At 38.9% G+C, this 22,524-nt stretch overlaps 1 protein-coding gene across 5 annotated transcripts in view; it reads right to left on the bottom strand.

The window, feature by feature from the left end:
* LOC117663320 (zinc finger MYM-type protein 4) overlaps positions 1 to 22,524 on the bottom strand; it is a 55,933-nt gene that overhangs the window by 23,781 nt on the left and 9,628 nt on the right. For 4 of the 5 annotated variants that reach the window (XM_034413395.2, XM_034413394.3, XM_034413392.3 and 1 more), the window contains 9 exons: positions 14,134 to 14,197; positions 12,423 to 12,468; positions 11,223 to 11,747; positions 9,754 to 9,821; positions 7,844 to 8,014; positions 7,009 to 7,087; positions 6,175 to 6,427; positions 4,371 to 4,545; positions 1 to 44 (listed from right to left, as the gene is read on the bottom strand). The exon at positions 1 to 44 is cut by the window's left edge and continues 169 nt beyond it. In XM_034413395.2, the coding sequence (XP_034269286.2) occupies positions 1 to 44; positions 4,371 to 4,545; positions 6,175 to 6,427; positions 7,009 to 7,087; positions 7,844 to 8,014; positions 9,754 to 9,821; positions 11,223 to 11,727 (1,295 nt within the window). In that variant the 5' untranslated portion in view covers positions 11,728 to 11,747; positions 12,423 to 12,468; positions 14,134 to 14,197. Of the gene's footprint in view, positions 45 to 4,370; positions 4,546 to 6,174; positions 6,428 to 7,008; positions 7,088 to 7,843; positions 8,015 to 9,753; positions 9,822 to 11,222; positions 11,748 to 12,422; positions 12,469 to 14,133; positions 14,198 to 21,660; positions 21,768 to 22,524 lie in introns of those variants that run through there. The other variant, XM_087876303.1, reaches the window with a different exon arrangement.

The raw sequence follows: 22,524 nt of genomic DNA on the forward strand, positions 1-22,524 counted from the left end.
CAAAGCTTGTGTACAACGTTCTGGTAATTCACTTCATGCCGAATCTGTAGGTAGGAAAATCAAGACAGTTACTGCCAGAAGAATGACCTCAGACGTCTATCAAAGGAGCTTCTCCATCTCTCTCTCTTTTTCTCTTTCTCTCTCTTTTCTCTCTCTCTCTCTCTCTTTCTTTCTTTCTTTTTCTCTTTCTTTCTCTATTTTACTTTCTCTATTTCTTTTTCTCTTTCTTTCTTTTTCTCTCTCTCGTTCTTTCTTTCTCTCTCGCTTTCTCTCTTTCTCTTTCTCTCTCACTCACTCTCTCTCTCTCTCTCTCTCACACACACACACACACACACACACACAGACACACACACACACATATTTTGGGATCACCAGTTCTGATCTAGGCAATTCCTTAAAAGCAGGGGAGATTAAAGCCCCATTTATGAAATACAAAGACATGTCAATGAGCTTGCTTGATCCTCCAGTTTGGCATGCTTTCAATCTATTTTGGTTTGGTCCAAGCCGAAAAACCTCCAAAAGGAACCTTCTCAGATGTGGCGCTTTCCAGGAAGTCTGACTAACAACTCCCACCTTCTTTAGCAAGCCCAAACAAAGCATCCCAATAATAGAAATTCTTAGCTGTGTGGACTTGCTAGTGGGGAGAATTCTGGGAGTTTGACTCCACATATCAGGAGGGCATAGAATATAAGAAGTGTAGCCATGCTGGATGAAAGTGAAGCGCAATATATCAATCAGGTACCAGACTGGGGAAATTTAGTTTAAACTAGTAAAATACTGTCGAAGAACTACAGCAGCGGCAGCTACTCTGATGCCCAATGAGACTGCTTCTTGCAGACAGGTAATCCTTGCTGAACAACCATTTATTCAGCAGCCAGTGCAATTTATGACACACTTATACAAGAGGAACTTAAAACGGATCTTCGCAATTGTGGCCCTCCCAGCATCCCTGCAGTCATGTGATTGTGATTCAGGCTCTTAGAAACCGACTCACAATCACTGAGAAAGCTGACAGGGGATCACAAATGGTAAAACATAGGACTATGGGATGCTGCAACTAGATGTGATTCACCTAACAACGGCAACTAGGACTGCCACAACTGCTGTTGTAAGTTGATGCAGTCACACGCTTTATGACTGCACCACTCAGCAGTGGTCTAAATTGCTGGTCCAATTTCCATAGTTAAGTGAAGAACACCTCTACTTATAATCATTTACTGCTGCTGCCGGAGCTCAGATTATGGTTACCATTACATTTATGGTTTTTTGTCATCTGGCATTAGAAATGCTGAGCATAAGCATATTCCAGACACTACTTAAGAGTTTTAAATTGACTTTATCTGAGCCAGTGTATAATACCGATTTTATGTTGGGCTGGTCTTGGGGACAGCCCAATTGGAGTTTCTATTCAGCCACATAAAGCCCCCTGGGTGATTTAAGACCAGTCTAACTCTCAGCCTAACTAGAAGGTCATGACAGGGATTAAATGGGAAGGAAATGGAACACTGCTTTGTCCTTTGTACGAGGGATACAAACAAAATTTTTAAAAAAGTGCACCAAACTAAAAAGCTGAACAAACAGAAATTAGTAATGAGTGAAGTGAATATCTCTAGCAGTAGCCTAAAAGTTTCTTTTTAATGTTTATGGGGGGAAGATCAAAATATAATCGATATTTCCCATTTATTCTGTTATCACACCTATCAGTATAGAACAGGACCCAGTGAAAAGTACCTAAAAACTGAAAAAAGGTGGAGAGTCAATTCAATCCCATTTGCAGTTTACCATGGAAAAATGCAATGTTAGGAGCTGGACTTCTGGTTGGATGCCTCCTTGAATTATAACAGTATGCAAAACGTTTCAAATTCAAAATGCTTTAAGCCCAGAACTCTATGTTTCAAGTTCAAAACAGGTTTTCTTACTGGAAGCAATCCTGATACTCTCTTGACCATTCTGCAGCTGCTCTAAAATTCATCACATAAGGCCAAAACAGCCATCTCAAGCGTAAAAGTTTCAAACTTGAAGTGTTTTGAATTCAAAAAAAAATTGCACAGCTCTATTGTAATGTTTATAATAGATCCACTGAAAATGAAATCCCTCTTGCTGATTACAATGTTCTAAGTATGACTAAATCTGAATCTAATTCAATGAATTGCATACATCGAAGGTAATTATGCCCGCTTGTGCTATAAGTGCTACAAAACACATTGGAGCTTATTCCCAAATATATCCAAGGCTAAATGTTTAATACTGAAGTATATTGTTAAGAACAGACATAATGTTTAAAAATAATTATTGGGGGCTTATGAATGTGTTAACAAACTCTGACAAGCCATATAAATAAATGCTTTATTGCCAAGTTTGGATTTTTTTCATTAAATATTAAGAGCAAACTGTCTGCCTCTTACTAAATGAGTGGATCATTTCAGTTGTCACAGAGACAGTTAGGGGAAGATTATTTGGGGTCTCTAAATGAGGTGCAATTAAGACTCTTGAGAACTGGTTAGCATATTTTTTAAAGATAATTATTCTTACACAGATTTTTTTAACAAAAATTCTTCAAATCTATGGGATGAACATCAGACTGAAAGAACCTATTTAAGTATTGATTTTTATTATTCCTGTTAATTTTTTTGTTATAAACACAGAGCAATTTGGAACAGTCTATTCTAATAATGTAATGTAATGTAATGTAATGTAATGTAATGTAATGTAATGTAATATAATGATGTGGTTGCTCAGTGGCTAAGATGCTGAGCTTGTCAATCGAAAGGTCGGCAGTTCAGCGGTTCGAATCCCTAGTGCCATGTAATGGGATGAGCTCCCGTTACTTGTCCCAGCTTCTGCCAACCTAGCAGTTCGAAAGCACGTAAAAAATGCAAGTAGAAAAATAGGGACCATCTTTGGTGGGAAGGTAACAGCCTTCCGTGCGCCTTTGGTGTTTAGTAATGCCGGCCACATGACCACGGAGAAGTTTTCGGACAGCGCTGGCTCTTCGGCTTTGAAACGGAGATGAGCACCACCCCCTAGAGTTGGGAACGACTAGCACATATGTGCGAGGGGAACTTTTACCTTTACTTATTCTTGTCTAAACATGGTTTGAGCCCTTCAGCTGAAACTGGGTAAAGGTTTCCTATCACATGTTGCATCTGAGAGACCAAAAACTGCCCTAATCCAAGGAGCACCCTCGACTGTGTATTTTATTTTTGGAGGGAGTTGTTACCTTATTCATAATAATGTGATGCCCCATCATTGGATCAGCCAGCCTACTGATTTTTGAGTACTTTATCTGGTTGAGTCTGGATTAAGCATCACTTTCTTTACTGAATCCAGACACTGGTTCAGCCAGTTCAATACTTCTATTTTTCTCTTTGTTCGAGGAAGACTAAAAAAGTAAGAACTTAATATAATTTGCATATTGGTAAGTATGAACTTTAAAATAATAGCAATAGATTTATGTACCGCTCCATAGTGCTTTACAGCACTCTCTGAATGGTATGAATACCAATTTCAGAAGGATGGAAAGCTGAGTCAACCTCGAGTCCCATCAGGATCGAACTCCAGGCTGTGGGCAGAGTTAGCCTGCAATAATACTCTAACCACTGCGCCATCAAACTCTTAAAAGGTCCAAAAACCCACCTCTGTCATCTATTTTATACAGAAGTTAAAGATGAGATATGTTAAAATGGAATTAATCTTCAAGGAAGGAAAGAAGGAAGGAAGGAAGGAAGGAAGGAAGGAAGGAAGGAAGGAAGGAAGGAAGGAAGGAAGGAAGGAAGGAAGGAAAAGTTAGGCCTCTTAAATCTAATTCAGAAAAGCAATATCTATATCTGTATGTAAGATTCTGTCAGGGTGCAAGAAACCAGGAGCTGGGAAGTACCATGAGTTTATTCCATGCTACCTATACACAAGAATCTGATCTTCTAACAGTCAAAGCAAACGGGCGCTAGATAAGAGTCAACAGAATTCACAGGTAGGAGGCTGAACTTAGATCTCTCGTGGGAGCACAGCAATTCCAAATTGAAGATATCCTTGGGCTCAGCCTAGTCATCTCCTACAGATGTATTTGCAAGAAATATGTTACAAAAACCAACACAGTTGCTAATGAGGTTTTTCTGCAGAGCTGCAGATGGTTCCTTGTTCTCTTTTGCCTTTACTTTAGTTGAGGCGCACATGCAATACGCTTTTACCAATTGTACCTCAAAAATTCACTCGTAAAGTTCAATAGGTTTAATGGTTTCATCAAAGCAACCTGAGGAGCTTTGTTGCTGAATGTGCGCTGAACGTGATGGCTCTAACCTCCAAAGGCAGCCAACTCAGAATGTAACAACCCCAAACATTCAGAACAAGGAAAGACTAGCAAAGACGGTTACCACTGCATTCTTCTGGCACATGCTGCATTTGGTGGAGATACTGTTTGTATGGATGGTGACCACAGGCTTCCTTTTCAACTCATACACGGAAAGACAGGACTGGCTACAGAAATCCTTGCTGGAATTTGTATTGTCAAACTGAGCTGTAATCACGTCTTTTGGATGCAGGATGTCCCTAAACAGTTAAAGAGAAAGAAGGAGAGTTAACTTTTTCAGACTCAGAAATAACGATCCGCACAGAACAAAAGCAGTGGCTGTATCTGTAATGTCTCTGGCGCTCTCCCAACTCCCAGTGAATTGGATCTGCAACCTGCAGGTTTCTCAAACAGCATGGAAGTTGTAATCCTAACACAACTAAGGATGCCAAGCAGTGGAATTGCTGGTCTGGTAATTCGCTTTAATTCAGCAGATACGGTTTCATTGGTGCCAAGAATGCCGTTTGCTCAATGCCACCCACCAGCTGAACTGGAATCCTGCCAGGTCCCCTAATTCCCTGGAGCAAAATGAGGAGATCATGCAGAGACGTTTGAGATAGTGTGCATATTTCTAGGATTTTGCAGAGATGCACCCTTAATGATTTTTTAACTGAGAAGATAATGTGGGAAAAGTATTAAAGGCAGATGACACAAATACTATTACATGAAGGTGAAATAGCAATATTCAATATGTCCCCAGGATATATATGGGATAATAATAACAAGGATCCAGCCAGTATTCTGCACTAGGCTGAGAAAGTTTATCAAAGTAAGACCATCAATTGTTGCTTTAATTAATCAAGTTTTATTTGCCCAGAAACTCCTGGATTTATTACACAGTCACCCACCAATCTAAAGAGAACGGGCATAAGAGTGGGACACAACAAGGTCAACATACAAGTGAAGAACAAAAGTATACAAAGTTAAATGGTATCATAAAACAGGAAGTAGTAAATACCACAGCTTTCCAGATAACTAAACAAACTAAACCAAGGGTCAAATGTATCCTGGAGTAAAACTGCCTAGGAAATACTAGGGAAGGGCATTCCACAAAACAAGATCTACCACTAAGACCTTTGACCTGTTCTCTGCCCCATGAACCATGGAAGGAGGGGTTGCTACAACAGACACTTGGAGAATGGACCACTGGAAGACTTTATTCTGGCAAAGCACTGCCTCATTTATCCAGCATTGTCTTAATATATCCCATAGGTGCACTGTAAAGGATTTTAACAAGCTCTGCTTTACTGTAAGAAAATCAAAGCACTACAAAATGTAACTGCCACATCTTTTGGGTTAAAGCCCTGTGTTAAGGCTGGCCATGATGCTTTAACTCCGACTATGCTCTACTTCCAGAGGCAGAGAGCAAAACATATAAGGCAGTGATGACTATACTTTTCCAGACCGAGTGCCCAAAGCGTGCGCGCCCGAACCCCCAAAATGCAATGCGCACATGGCCCCCGTGCATGCCCCTGTACGTGCATGCGTGCATGCCTGCCCCCCACCCCCGTGCATGCATGCACAACCCCTGCACGCCCCATGCATGCACAGCAGAGACCCAAAGACCAGCTGGCCGGTGAGAGGCATCCGCACGTGCACAGCAGAGCTGAATTGGGGCGACGACTCGCGTGCCATCAGAGAGGGCACTGCGTGCCACCTCTGGCACATGTGCCATAGGTTCGCCATCACGGATTTAAGGAATCCAAAGGTTGGATTCCAGATGATCTCTGGATGATCCCACACCCTTTTACTGACATTCTGCCCTGCTGTTTTTACCAAGCCCTTGAGGACCAGGTGGGCGTCGAGTGAGTCCTTTATCTGCCCCTTACTTTGAGCAGCTGGAACAGGTTTTCTTGGTGAAAGGTTGTGGTCGGGCAGCTGGTACAGTGTATCCCGTGAGGCACAGTGTGGAACAGAAGAGCTGAGTAGACCCCTTTCTTTGATACGCCGTCTGCCCCTTCTGCAGGATCTTCTTGCATCCCGAACAGGAAACCCGAACGGCCGTACTTGGGACCGAAGGAAGTAGCTTGTTCATGCCAGAGGATGGCGTGTTAGGCGGGAAACCTGAGGTCAGCTGCGGAGCTTGCCAAAAAGAAAAGACACACACAATGCTACTGGGGTTGTCTTCTCATCTGTGGAATCCCATTTTAAGATTTACTTTACCCTGCCTGCAAATGCATTTCCCAACCCCCACAATCCTGACAGAGGAAAAAGAAAAATTCAACAACCCCTGTTTAATACTTCTTACACAATTTCTCCAGGTCAACTTTTCTTGATCAAAACAATTAACTTGGCTAGGAATTCTAGAAGGATGATGGAGTGGTGGTGCCAACTTAGGACCAAGGTGACCCAGTTTTAATTCGACACTTAGGCATGGAAACTCATTGGGTGACTTTGGACCAGCCTCTTTCTCTTAGCTCAACCTATTTCACAAAGCTGTGGGGAGAAGATAAAGGGAGGCATCCACATACGCAACCTGGAATTCCTACAGGCCAGGCAGGATATAAACCAAGTGAGTAAGCACACACCAATATACCTCTAGAAGGTGCCATGTTGCGGAGGGCTAGTCTTGTCTACGTAAAACATGTGAAATTGTTTCTCCAAGCAACCGATAGACACACAATGTCTGTTAATTCCCACCCAGCCCAAATCTTGATCCTTACCGAGAGGGCTGCCACTGACAGAAAACACAGCACTGATTTTCAGTTCCCCTTCCTGAGTTTTTGGCTGCTGGCCATAATCCTGAAACAAAATGGCCACAGATGAAATTCCAACTGCTGTAACCAGAAGCACCCAAGCCTCTATCTAGAATACACACCATTTAACCCCAGTGCAATCAGCAACATATGAGAGTCCTGTTCAGTGGTGAAATCTGAACCGGTTTACTACCGGTTCGCTGGCTGCGCATACACAGTGAGTACCACGCACCAAATGTGAGGTGTGCGAGGCATGCAGTAAGTAGAACAGTGCGCAAGAGGGGGGGGATCAGCTATGGCACACAATCTTTTTTTAAAAAAAGAAGCCTCTGACGATTGTGCGGCTCAGCTGGGATTGTCAGAGCCTTTTAAAAGCATTTTTTTACAACCTCTTTGGCCAAAGAGGTTGTAGAAAAAAATGCTTTTACAAGTTAAAAAAAGCCTCTGATGATCATGTTGCTCAGCTGGACATGGGGGGGGGGGGGAGGGATTTTTGCTAACGGTTCTCTGAACCACTCACCACCATCACTACCGGATTGGGCAATCCAGTCCAAACCGGGAGCATTTCACCCTGGTTCTGTTGTAAATATCCCAATCTGTGAAATGCCTTTTCCTGCATTTAATGCATTTAAAATTCCTATGTTGCATAGGAGTGGCTAATTATTTTGGGGTCCTCTACGCACCATTTAAACGTTGCCTGTTTGTAAATGCCTACAGTTTTTGACCATAATATTGAATAAATCCCAAAACTATCAATGCACCCTCAAAACAACACGTGCCCGAAAACGGAGATAGATCTTACCTCAGTACTGTCTGGTTCATCTTTAATTTTATTGAGTAGCCCCGGCTGAGGTGCCATAGCTTTATCGTAGTCGTTATCCAAAGGCTCTTCTTTGATTCTAATATTGGGCGCATAGGAGTTTCCGTGCTCTTGGCCAACAGAGTCTTTGTTAGCAAACAGGTAGCTAGATTCCTAGAACACAGATGTTAGAAACATGCTTTAGCGTTCGCATCAGGGCTAGGCAGTGCCTTGGGCTTTATTCAGAAAAAGTGCTTTGGCGTAAACAGGGCGAGGGGTCCTTGGTGCTCTCTGACCTTGCTTGTTTTCTTGTGGATGCTTCATTAGCCAAACTAGGTAACATCATCAGATGTTATGATGTTCCTGGAGCTTTAGCTGTTTTCATTTGTTTAATAGCAACAATAATCTCCTCAGCTGTTATTGGTAGACTCGTTCTTTCCTTTTGATCACTAGAAATTTTTATAACTCTCTTTTCTTCTAAATATTTATTTATAAATTCATTCTGTATATCATCTTTGGCATATAATTTAGTATAATAATCTAAGAAGGCTTCTTTGATTAGTCTTTGTTGATATACTTCCTTCCCTCTATACTCAATACTACCAATAGTCCGAGTACTCTGCTGTTTCCTCAATGTGTAAGCCAACCAATTAACCATGATGTTAATGATGATGTTACCTAGTTTGGGTAATGAAAGGTTCTGCCAGCGGGCCTGGGGAACCCAGAGCAGGATGGAGCCCATTAAATGCAGGGGTGGGCTTCAAAAATTTTAGCAAGGGGTTCTCTGCCCGATTGCTGGGTGGGCGTGGCCATGTGGAGTGTGGCCTAGTCAGCCTCCTGCAGCACTGAGGGAGGGGCTTTTTGCCCTCCCCGGGCTCTGGAGGCTTTCCTCGAGCCTCTGGGAGGGCGAAAACTGCCTCCCCAACCTCCTGTGGCACTCTGGACGTTTCCGGCCTTCCCGAACTTCTGGTAGGCCCATTTTTCACCCTTCCCGAGCCTCTGCGTGCGCCCTGCACTTACCTGCATCCAAAATGGGCCGTGCGGGGACTCCTGGGAGGGGAGGGGTGGGCAGGGCCAGCCAGGAGTGGGATTTGGCGGTTCTCCGAACTGCACAGAATCTTAGCTAGAGGTTCTCCCAAACCCCTGCGAATCCCCAGCAGCCCACCCGATTAAATGGCTCGTGTGATCTGCTGTCGCCGGGGCGGGGGTGATTTTATTATATTATACTATATTAATTTATTTCATCCTTCTTATTAGTTTTATTGTTTTAAATGTGGTTTTATATTCTGTAAGCTGCCTTGAGTCGCCATGGGCGAATAGGTAATATAAAGTCATTCATTCATTCATTCATTCATTCAATCAATCAATCAATAAAACAAGCAAGCTCAGAGAGCACCCAGGATCCCTAACATCAACCCTGAACTACAAATATTCTCCTCTATTAGCATATACAGTATACATGAAGGCAGACCATATTTGCAGCTCTTCAGAGCTGCCACTCCATCACCCAGCTCTTCTCTGCAACTACCAAATGAAGACATGAAAAGATGTGGCATCCTTAAAGAATTGCAGGCAGGCTACTGTGTGTTGTGGCCTGGTTTCAATTTTCTATCCAAGCAATTTATTCACTCTTCCTCTGGCCTTTCAGTTACACCCTATTTTTTCGTATTTTCAGAGCCAAACACCTTATGATTACCGTCTAATCACCCCCATTCTTCTGGGACATTAGAATAACTTAAACAATCACTAGCTGAAGGTACAACAGCATAACCAAATTCTTACAGTAATCTTAGTCCCCAGAATGTGCTTTATGGCACATAATTTTATTTACTTATTAAGTGCATATGCCGCTCATCTTACTCTGCAAAGCGACTCCTAATAAAAGGAAAAACTTCACAAGAGCCGCTACTTACCCTGAAGTTAGTTTCTGGTGTTTGCGGTGCTAAATGTGTCCGTAACGTTTCATCTACTTGATTCGTAACTGGGGAATACAGAAAGTGCAATTAGTAACATTAAAAAAAATAAATAAATCCTTGGATGATTGTGGAAACCAGACCATTTATATCAATATCTTCCAAATAATATGTATGTATGTACATATATTTTTGTGTGTGTGTGTGTGTGTGTGTGTGTGTGTAACTAAAGTGAGTATGTGTCACATATTTCAATGTGTTTTCTTCAGATGCTTTTGGAAAGAAAGACAACTTATTCAGCAGTGCTTCAGTTTCTTAAACTGGTGGAACTAAGAAACTTCAAATGTTTAAAATAATAATTGAATCACGTGGGTCAAGAAGAGGCAGGCTGACCCTGATGGCAGCAAGGAAACCACAGAAGTCTGAACAGCAGACCACAAGTTGGAAATATGGGTTAGACTAGGGGTCAGCAACCTGCGGCTCTGAAGCCGTATTGGCTCTTTCATCCCTCTGCTGCAGCTCCCTGTCACCAGTCAGCTCCACAATTGATAGGGCTTTCAGTTAGGATATGTAGAGGGAAAAGGACACCACACTAGGAGAAGACCCTATGGTGGGGAGAACCAGACTTCTGGTTGGCTCCAGAATTGAACTGGGGCCTTCTGGTTAGGGCCTTTGTGTCTCTTTGAGTGTTTTAAGGTTGCCGATCCCTGTGTTAGACTTTTGCTGCACAATCTGGCAGCCCTGGACAACTAGTAATGCTGCCCCACAAGATAATAAAAGAATAAAAAATAAAAGGTTGTTATTTATAAACATTAACTATATTACATATTTTATATGCGTCCCCAGACAATTCCTCTTCACTCAATGCGGCCCAAGCAAGCCAAAACATTGAACAACCATGATTTACAGGGAAGATCCTTGTAGATGTCTCTCTGATCTGCTTCTCATAATATGCTAGGCCAGGGGTCAGCAACCCGCGGCTCTGGAGCCGCATGTGGCTCTTTCACCTCTCTGCTGCGGCTCCCTGTTGCTCAAAATATGAGTCACAACTGCCAATGTGCGACACCCTTCAGCATGCGGTTCATTGAGCTTTTCGACTTCCGGTAGGCCAACCATGGATAAATCGAAAACTTGCAGAAGAAAACAGAATGTTTAATTCAACTACATAGGCTAGTTTTGTGGCCGCTCAGGAAATAGTCAGGCGTGGGAAGGGCTTTGTGGCTCCCGGTGTTTTCTTTTCTTTGGGAAATGTGTCCAAATGGCTGTTTGAGTGTTTAAGGTTGCTGACTCCTGTGCTAGGCTAACTAGGATTTGTTGCAAACGAAACCCCACAATGGCTGAAGTCCCACGCTAGCTGAAAAAGAAAGATCTGTATTATCCTGAGCTTGAAATATGAGCCAGTTCCTGGGAAAAAAAAAAAAAAATAGGAGCTCTGAACTCTCCTAGCAAAACTGAGTGAATAATATTACCTGATTTATCGAGCAAACTGCTTTTCAATCTGGAATCTAGCTCTTTCGGCATTTTTTCCAAACGTTTGTCACGTTCTTGGAAAGATCCTTCTCTGGTTTTCTCCTTTGTCAAAAAACTGTCTTTACTATCATCTCTTGCTATGCTAAAGTCTTTCCGCAGGGATTTAAACACAGAGGGTCCCTTGTCAAAAGGGGGGGAGAGATCCTTCTGGATCATGTTTTGCATTTGGGTGTCTTTTTCATTGTCCACCACATGATCCCGGACCCTCCTCCCATCTCCCCGGCTATCTTCAGAGCGAAGGGCAGAAGAGAGACTATCCTTTGGAGCAAAAGTCTGCTCTTCTTCGTTGTCACTTCCAACTACAGGAATTCCTGCAAGGTCTCCTGAGTTCAGGAAATAATCATTGTCATCCAGCAAAGAGTTGGTGGATCCTGTCCGGTTCTGCATTCTGTAGGGGATGCTGTCAAAAGCAGGACTGAGGTTGTGGACTGTCTTCTCAGACATCTCAGAATCTATATTTGCACCTAAAGAGGGGAAGACAACAGGATGACTTTAAAAAAAAAAAAAGCAATTTATTTAGAGTCAGTTATAACATATAGCTGAACTTACTCATAATTTTTTTAACGTGATTGGTCTGACCTAAACATATTACCAATTGAGTTCTCTGAAAGACTATGCTATTTTTTTTTAAAGGAAGTTATTCATAATGTGAACTTTTTAAATTATGGGTACAACATTTATTAAATTCTTTTCAGTCATCAGTCCCCCATTTTCAATTAGACTTTTCTCACACTCTGTGAAAAATAACTACGGTAATAGTGAAAAACCTTTTTATGTTTCTTTTCCAAATCTGCAACGTTCATTTTGAGCCAGTATGACACGAAATGAAAATACCATATTAAAAAAATAGCTGCATTACAGATTCTACAGATTTAAAGGACGTCAGAAGCAATCACTCTCATTATTAAGTCCTGTGGGCTATATTCAATCAGAGAAAAGAAACTCTGTGCCCTTTGTCCGAATCCAGCTGGTAGAAGTTTTGAACAAGATCTAATTCTCATCTTTACCAACATATGCAGCATTTACAGGTGCCTGGACTTCTGGATTATTTTAACAGAAACATTTGTAACTCATACATACATACACACAAACAAAATGGGTTAAGGAAATATTTCATGAGCCAATGATTGCATACTCACGTTCTTCTTCTGTGTTACCAAACACTGCATCCGTTTTGTCTTCAAACTGCAGAGGTGAAAAAAATTGCATTGTGATTCTGGTTGCTAACTGTCTATGGAGATTCTCAGTCATCCAGGTCATGGTTGTCCCAAAGGTGCTTTTTTCAAAAGAGGCAACTGGACTTTCTGGTTTTTTCAAAGAAGCTTCTTGGATAAGAAGCAAAACGTCTTCAAAGAAAAAGCAGAAAGTCCCGTTGTTTTTTTGAAAAAAAGCACATTTGGGTGATTCTGGTTGGTTTAATTAAGAATAGAATATTTCCTTCTTCTCTATTATCCAATTCCCAGTACACATGCTAGAGTTTGGTGTTATCTGGTGAATAATCCTGCTATATAAATAAAAGAAACAGACATATTTTCTAAAGTTTTGCGTATAAAATATGGAACCACCTGCTACGTTAAGTTTAGCACTAAGGCTACTTCAAGCTCCAAAGCCTGCTAAAGCTGGTGCTTTAACAGATGTGTCTTAAAATGCTAAGCAATGTCATCAATTATTCTTGTTTGTAACTTACCATCTAGGCATGCAATTTTCTTTTCCAGCCCAAAGCAAAATGGAATATAATGAAATAGACTCATCTTGGTGCTTATATTGCTTTAAGCATCTCAAATGAGGAATTGCTCACCATATGCGTTTGTGGTTTTTGAAAAATCATTTATCACTGTAGGCAAGCCACTGTAGGCAAGCCATTTCAGTCACACTGAGCATTGAAAATTAAATCATGTTTTGTGGTGAAATACCACAGCATGAGCAACAGTGAAACTGAGCAATGTTCAAATTTATCTTTCTAGTACAATTCATAACAATAGACAGTGAAATGAAGAAATCTACAGAAGGCTTGCTGAAAGGGGTGTATTAAGCACAGAAAGCAACAGTGCTCAAACCAGCCTCCTCCCAAATCTATGCAGCTGTGGAAAAGATAAAATTAGAACCAAGCATTCCGTGAATAAATCTGAGTCCTCCCAGGCCCTGTTTTCTGCAAACTAAAGATGCAATCAATGTAAAATTCCCTGGGTTGTCAAATTTTTACTCTTTTAATTGTGTGACATTCAAAGTACCCAAGTTGAATTGAACAAAAAAACTGGATTCAAAACTGTTTGGCACTATGTGCAAATCAAAGATGAAGGATCCTTAGTACCCTCTAAGCTTGGTTGCTTTCAGCAGATTTCATTACTCAAACATCATCAATGCAAGCTCAGAGAGTACCAAGGGCCCCACATTTCAACTCTGAGCTGCAAATATTCTTCTTTATTAGCAAATCAGAGATTTTGACTGAAATCAACTTATTAAATTCTGCTTGTGATTTTTTAATTCTGTTTTTAGTTTTTTCAACATAGTGCATTTAATTCAACTGCCTTTAAGGAAACCTGTTGTAAAGTCTCTACATTCCTGAGACAGCACCTGAATTTATTTGTTGGCCTAATTTTCTCAGTTATGACCCACGGTGATATTTGTTATCTTCCCTGAGAATGCAAGGGAAGAAATGGTATAACCTATTGTATCTACATAGACATGGTGCATAACTTTTTCCAAAAGTTCTCATTAAACAAGAGAAAGCTCTTATGCAAATCTATCTTATCCTCCCTTCTGGAGTAATTTTCTTTAGCCTCGTATTATTTTACAGTTTAGTATACTTTAGATTCAACCCATCAGAGATTTGTGGTTAATTTTTCATACCTGAAGACATTCCACAGATTGAAGCACCCTATGCTGCCACTTGGACCAGGCCTTGCTTCTCCACCTGTTAATGTTTAAAAGAAAGATTATCATTTTAGGAAGAAGTTTGAGGTCTGTCCCTGAACACAAAACATTTCTGTTCAAATAAAACATCATAACCCTTGTTTACCATTTCTTATAATTGTAAGCGGATATGAAGGAATGATTCTAGACACCATATATTAATCTCCTGTAAGATAAGCAGTAGTAACAGTTTGATCAGCTTGCTTGTAAGTGAAATAGCCACATCATTCAGCTTTGGATATTCCATTTTCTTCATACATGGAAGCAATTAAAAACCAGACATGCCATCAGCACTGCCTGTTGTCAACCCAGTAAGAACAGCAAATGACATTACTCGGTACAACCTGTCCGATCTAATATAAAAGCCATAATGCTATTAATCAAATATGCTGTCGCGTCTGGCAAATTCACAAAGAAAAATGGGACAGCATGGGAAGTCTAGTAGTCAATGTTAAGCAGGATAATATCAATAATTTTGGATACACTGCCTTCTATAGGAATTGATTCAAGGAAAGATATTGATTTCCTTTCTTCAAGTGGAACTTGTGGACAATTGGGGGACATTGTCAACATTCATTTGCAATCAACCAGGCCAGAATGTAAAAAGTGTTTGATTTGTTCCCTTGCTATGATAAAAATTATGAGCAATTTTATTTCCAATGTAATGAGAGTTAATTCCCTGTCCCCATTGTCATTGAATCCCCCCCCCCAATTTGCTTTGTAACTTGTGTAAAATTCATGACTAATTGTTCTGATCTATTCAGGCTCTTACTTGGGATATATAGAATAGTGTTATTTTCTTTCCCAAAAGTTCTACTTTTTCCCTGTGTTCTGCAAAATGGGTTGCTCCAAAAAAAAAGCCAGGAATATTTCTTCCATTTAAAGAAATGGATTGTATTTTCCAGAATGGGAAGTAGTTATAATATTCCTAATGCTATATTTGAAAAAAAAAATCGCCATGTTGTTTTACACATATATTTCTACTCTAAATAGAAATGAGAAAAGGGGGGGGGAAGGTAGTTCATTTGATTGTTCTTTAAAGATAAACAAGAATATATTACACCAACTTTTTAACTCTTATTATATGATGTCTCTTCAGTAAGTTTCATATATTTACCATACTAACCCATTGTTAATTTCTTCGTGGTTAAATGAATACCCCTTAATGTTTGGGTTGACATATTTTAACTCAGACAAGTTTAGCACAATGTGTGAATCCAGCTTCAGTGCTTTTTTTCCCCCCTGATCTGAAGATAGGCCACGATTCTACAAAGCAATTTCATAGAGGTAGAAAATAACCAAAAGAAGGAAATGCCTGTATACCTCAATGTGTATGAAATGGATGATCAATGGGCACCTGTCATCTCATTGATCTTCAGGGCTGACTCATTCACCAATTCAATCCTTTTAATGTTTGTGTGGAGTTCAGATTCTTTCTTACTTTACTGAAATATGAAATATTTCTCATTCTTCAGACTTTTCTTATAGGTTGCATTATGGGACCTTGGAGATGGGCCTTCTCTCTGGCCATCCATACCCTCAGGAACAGCATTCCCTGTGGATATCCACGTAACTATGTCCCTACTGACTTTTAGGAAACCTGTGAAGATCTGGCTCTTTCAGCAGATCCCGGAGCAGCATAATTTGGGATCTGGTTTCTGAGTCTGACTGATGCTTGTATTAGTATTTATGGTTTTCCCAATGTGAGTTGTTAAAAGCTGCCAAGATTAACCTCCTAAGGACATATTTATTACACAATTGTATATTATCTAGAGCTGTCACAGAAATTGGCTGATAAACCAATAAAATAAATACCGGTACATCATGTGACATACTTTGCCAGGTCTCTATTTTTTAATTTCAAGATGCATATATACTCTATTACAAATGTCCTTCCATCATTATCAGTGATTGCATGACCTATGTAGATGCCATACACTAAACAACAGGGTGGATAAAAATCAATGATTTTTTTTAAAAAGTCAAAAAAATCAGATTTTTTAAATTTAAACCGGATTTTTTTATTTTTATCGAATTTATTTTAATAAAAAACTTTTGGGGTAAAAATCTATCGTAAGATAGTTTTCTATTTAAGATACATAAATAATTTAGTTTATTCAGCATGAAATGGAGCTTAGTTATGTAGCATGAGGCTGTATATTCTGCAACACTGGGACTATCAGTGAGTCAACAGTGGGTCAAAGGAGTAGCAGAGATGACAGTTGCTCTTTAAAAATTATGATTTAAATCGAGTTGATTTAAATCGAGCCTTTTTACTAGTGATTTAAATCATGATTTAAATCAACTTGATCTAAATCAACTCGATTTAAATCAAATCCACCTTGCTAAACAAACAAACAAATAAATACCCTTCCATATACTAACTGGAACACAGGATTTCCCATAAAGATTTTTCCTATAATGGGCAAGAGATGATCTTTTCTGAGATTTACTCTCCCACGCTTCTGGCAAGCAAGATCAAGGTCTACAGATGGCAGTAGAGAACAGTAAGTTAAGAGACAGACAAGCAGAATTTAGAACTTTGAAGCATAGGATTAAAAAACATAGGTGTAAAAAAAATGGTACTAAAGAACTGATTCTATATTCCGTGAAAAAACTCATCTGCATTTAGGAGGAATCCAGATAATTAACAGTAGAGAAAAAGGGAATCTTGAGAGAGCCGCTTTCAAAAGATCTTGGCAACTGCCAAAAACAACTTCCATGTTTTTCTGATAGATTTTGTCAGCACATGAATAGTTGGATTATGCATCTTCTTTTAGTTCAATTCAGTTCCCTTCCAAGAGATTCTGGATCCTCCCCTACCTTCGGTTCTAGACCAGGGATGAAAAGAATTTAAGTTTGGACTAGTAGCCACCAATAAAGGTGGGCTGGAAGGACTTCTTTCTTCTCCTTAACTTTGAGCAAGATCTTTTAGGGACTTCCCCAAAAGTATGATACCATCAAATGTTGAAGGTTTCATCTAGCATCTGCACTCTTTTTAAGCTTTGAAACACAGATACCTCTGCGTAGTAACCTGCAGTAACCTGCAGCTATGGCTAAGAGTCAGTTCGAGGTAGTATTAATTTGGTTTGGCCAATTGTTTAACAATTTGGGAGACTGCCAGTAATGCTTTAGGAATCATCTGTAGAAGTTGTTTGGACCAGGCAGTAGCACATCAGTTTATAGATTTTTAACGGAAAATTATTTTTTGGGCTGTAACTTTATCCGGAATTGGGGTTTTTTGAGATTTGATTGTGTTTATTAAACAGATTTATATGGCTGCCCAACTCACACACAAACTGACTCTGTGCTGGATGACTTATAACATTAAAATACACAACATAAAACTGCATTTCCCCTCTCCCGAGAGCAGCAGCAAATACTCCCACCAACTACAACTTCCTTGTCCTATCTATATCGACCTTCTCCCTAACTTTATGTCCTGCAGATATGCAGGATTATGACTCCCATCAAGACAGCTATGGCTCCTAAGGAGCAATCAACCAAAACAACTGAAAGGCACAAGATTAGGAAAGAGTGGCCAAAGGAGATGAAACACGTTGTTTTTTTTTAAAGGCAAGCTGGAAAACCTGTTATTTTCCCCTGAGTTGTCCTTTTTGGTATTCTATAAAAGTCCATTTTTAGCCCATACTTAATTGTTTCTTTTTAGGTTTTATCCATTTAGACAGTTTTAATTTTTATTTTCATAGCATATTTTAAATGGATTAGGTTTTGATGAGAAAGCAAAAGGTAAAGACCCTTTTCTATTTTTGAGAGGCATTTTAGCTTCTGTCATTTTTGCTTCAACATCATTTTTTCTTATACAGCTTTGATTCCAGAATGTTAAAAAAATAAAACTGAAGTCTAGTAAAATCTAGATCTGATTCTAAGATGTCATAAGAATTATATATTCTATGATTACTGCTTTAGAAATATGAAATTTGAATTCCAGTACAATATGTTTGCAAAATGTAACAATGTATTCAAAACAAAAATTTCAGTAAGTTAAAAGTGAAAATGCAAATACTTTGCTTCTAAAATAAATACATTTGTTATTATTTGGCGACATAGTTTGCATGAGAAAGGATACTATAACATACTATAACAATTTGGTACTGAAAATACTTAGGTTCACAGTATCTCAGCTGAACTCAAATTGCTTGTCACACATGAAATTCACAGATGTTATTACTATGTATAAAAGAGAAAACCAATGAGTAAATTAACAGTAAAAAGACATATTATTAATGAACTCATGTGCTCAAGTTTGTTGTGCATGTTAACTGTCAAAAAGAATGATCCCCAACATTTGAAAGAAAGGAATAAATCTTTTCAGACTACACAAATCTGGATAATTTTAAGATCTTTTGAACATGAAAGCAGTTGTTTCTAAACATTTTAAAAAATAAACTGTTTATTGTTACAGTAAAAGAAAAGCATTCCATAGGCGTTTTTCAATAAAACTTGTGATTTTCACTTATACATGCATTTATATCCAAACTGAACATTCTCCTGAGTGAAAGCTATATACTTCAATAGAAAATTGTATGCTTACACTCTTCCTGCAGATGGGACTGGTAAAAAAAAAAAAGTTTGGTTTAGATTGCAACAATCAAACCAAGGTTAGGTTAGTACATTACATGGAGCATTTCATTTCTTGAAATAAAGCAAAAATAAAGCTGGCTTTAAAATATTACTATGTTATGTGCAGGAACAGACAAACCTGTTCCAAAGTAGGAATCATCTCCAAAACTTAAGAGACCAGGATTGTCACCAACTCAAAGTACCAGCTGCAAAAGCAAAATCAACTCATCTTTGAGGTGATTCCATAATTGTGTCCAGCTTACTTCAAAAAGGTTTACTTCTGAGTTCCCTGCATAAGAGTTATAGCAACTCAATTCTAACTTCTCAAACTTTTCCATCCCCCTCTTTCAAATGACCTAAATTACTTCGGAGTGAAATGTAATAAAAAAACTTTTTCATCCATCTTTCTGGTGGTCAACAGGAGTCCTTTTGCCTGTTTTATAGCACTGCTTTTTTGTATCTCATAAAAGGAAAACGTTGCATTTATGACTTCAGGTTGACAAACCTTCTCAAACTCAGACTCCCTCAACTAACCTGGCTTTCATTAAGAATTCTAGAAGTTCAAGTTTATATATCTAGAGGACAACCAGATTAGGAATTGTTGCTCCAGATCAAGTTCTCCTTTGATTCTCGCTATTTCAAAATCTTTTCTCCCACCCTTGGATTCCTATTATCATACTTTTTGTTAAGAAATGCTTTAAGGCCCCAAATTGTGCAAAACAGATACTGTTACATAATTACTTATATAAACATTGCCAAATTATGTGAAATTTTACAGATCCATGAACAAAATAAAAAATTGTTTTCAATTTATTTTAAATATGCCACATAGCTAACCCCAACAACAAAATCATTCAGAAGATCCTGGATTGGTATCTTCCAACTTATTTGCAGCCATGGAGTTGGGCGGAGTTAAAAGCAGAATTAATCCTTTCTGCACAAGAAAGGAATTGCATGTTAAATAGTCTGATAACTTTACAAATAACCCTTTAAAAGGCACAATTGTTATTTTGCCCTTTTTGCAAAGGCAAAGCCTAAACTACTCTCCCATTTAATTCTCACACTTCTTTTAAACAAACTGTCCTAGTGACATCAGGCAAACATAAATCGGAATAAAGGTGTCCTGGGGTTTAGTATATATTATCATCAATTTGTTGCAAGGCAAACTTCTTTTGGAATATTTGTGAGTTATATTTTTGGAGAAAAGTATTACTATATTTTCTATTAGCTCTCAAAATTTGTAATAGAGCCATTACATTTTCATAAAAATAAAAAGTTGAATATTATAATTATGAATTTTCTACATTATATATGTTTTCCTTTGGTCCTATGCTCCTAACAGTAGAAAAAGTAAATTAAAGGAAATACATAAATAGGAGGCAACCGACTGGAAAAGAATGAATGCAATAAATGAAGTTATCTTAACAGACTTAATTTTCATTTCAACATCACTGATGTGTAAATATTAGAAAATATTTACACATCAGGTAAATATACATGTATAAATGAATTTTACTTGGAAAAAGGAAATATGTTTACATCAATACTTCATGAAAAGAAGAATGGGCTTTAAAAGACATGAGGTGGCAAGAATATGGAATGAAGTTACATTAGTAATAATTTGGAGCTTCTTTTACATTATACAGAATGCATAGTGCAAGGTCCATAAAAGGAATTGCATCTGATCTACAACAACTAATGTACTGTAGCCCAAAACACTATTTCAAAAGAAATACCCCAGAAAAGATACATCAGGACAGATAGTATAAGTGAACAGTTACCCTAATATTGATATTACTGATATTAGAAGTGCTGTGAAATGTAGAGAGTTACTGAAGATGGATGACCATATAAGTTGTTTAAATAAATAAAAAATAAACAGGCAACTATGAACACACAAAAATGACGTCCTCCATCTGCAATATGGAATTAAAAATACTGGCCTACTTTGCAGGGTTGTGAAGATTACCAAGTCATTCTGTTTCAGAAGAGCAACATATAAAAATAGAAATACTGGAAGTATCTTTGTATTAAATGGATCTACTGATGCAACTAATTAAGTACTGTTAATACTAACCAGCAGTTTTTAGAGAAGATGTCTTTTCTACTAATCCTTGAAATGCTATGTAGTAAGCGGCCCCAAATGTTCCCCTTGTAAATTATGTGCTTGATCATTGAACTATACTTCCTTTTACTAATCCCTTTATCAGACAGCGATTACATTTAATCAACTTTTCCCAATATTGTAACTTTTTATTACCCCAAATCCGTTAGGAAATAACCAAAACCTTGATCCCATTAGGATAGGACAACATTGAAATGTAAAACAAATATTCCAACAGCTTTTAGACACTACATTTTTAATTCAAATCTCTTAATTTTTGTAACACAAAAATAGAAGTGGGTGTATCTTAACAAATTGAGACTGACAAGCAACAATAATTTGGGGGGGGAGGTGGGAATGTCTATGACCCAATAATGTTTTAAGTCTATTATATATCAAGTTCTCAGAACTTCAGCCTTTCTTCTGAAACTGAAGAAACACAACACATTTTCAACTTGCACGTAGCATGCTTTTAAGACAAACTGCTTCTTTTTAAAAAAAATGTTGCAGAATAGGCAAATTATTTATGCAAACAGCATCAACATTTCAGATATTCCTAAACCCTGACAAAATAATGTCTACTTTAGGCAGTAGCTCCCAGCCCTGGGACACACTGATGAGAGGGAGGGAGGGGAATGTTAACCACTTTAGTCAGTATCACAGTCCCCTCCCCCTCCCCCAGGCTTGAGAAACTCCCTTTATCATTCAGAGAAACCATGCTCATTCCACAGGCAAAGTGCCTTTTCGGGATACCTTTGCAGGGTATCAATTCCTACCTTCATAGCATCTAGAGAGAGAGGAGAAAGAAGTGCAGTGGGTAACAAAGAGCCAGCCTGCTGCATATACCTGCTGCAGGAAAAGCAGCATTTCCAACAGGAAGTGAACCTCTAGAGGTCAGGACAGCCATAGAGCGCAACTGAGGAGGGAGCTTGCTCGAGCTGTGAACTCAGGAAGGTTCTGCTGGAAGTGTAGAGCCCCCTAGCATTAGCAGCTGTTGCAGCTGCCCGTGTCTAGCGCCAGCCGGTCAGCCTCCGAAACTGCAAGGCGCGCTCATCCTCTTCAATATCTCAATGCAACTGGGTGTTCACCTGCCCTCTTTATTCAAGAACATTCCCAGCATGGCCAGCTTAGCTAAAAAATGAGCTTGACTATAGCTCCCCACTTAAAGGAGCTGTTCAAGGCAAGTGAAAATATAATACAATATGCCAGTTTCGTGTTTTCTCAAGCAAGGCAAAGTCAGGTGGAAATGTTGAGTTGTTCAAATTGTTCAAGAATGGGATGAACCAAGTGATTAGGGCAAGGGGTGTTAGGGAAAACTAAGTATTTTCTAGGTAATAATAACAATATCAATATCTTGGATCAACTGTATTTCTTTTTTACTAGTTCTACTTTTGTTTCCTTGACAGCAGCTTGACTATCAGTAGTTAAGGTTTGTCAAGATAGGAAGAAAAAAGTCACATATTCAACAGCTGTTAAAAAAAAAAGACAGAGGAGTAATATGGGCAAAATTAAACCCACCACAGAATTCCTCAAGGGCATGCATAATTCTGCTATTTACACTGTAATAAATGGAAGACACACACAAACACAAAATGAGATTCATGACAAATCCACACAAACACACAGAGATACATGTTTGA

Source organism: Pantherophis guttatus, chromosome 10 (genome assembly GCF_059756535.1).
Source record: "Pantherophis guttatus breed Tessera chromosome 10, ASM5975653v1, whole genome shotgun sequence".
Taxonomy (NCBI): Eukaryota; Metazoa; Chordata; class Lepidosauria; order Squamata; family Colubridae; genus Pantherophis; species Pantherophis guttatus.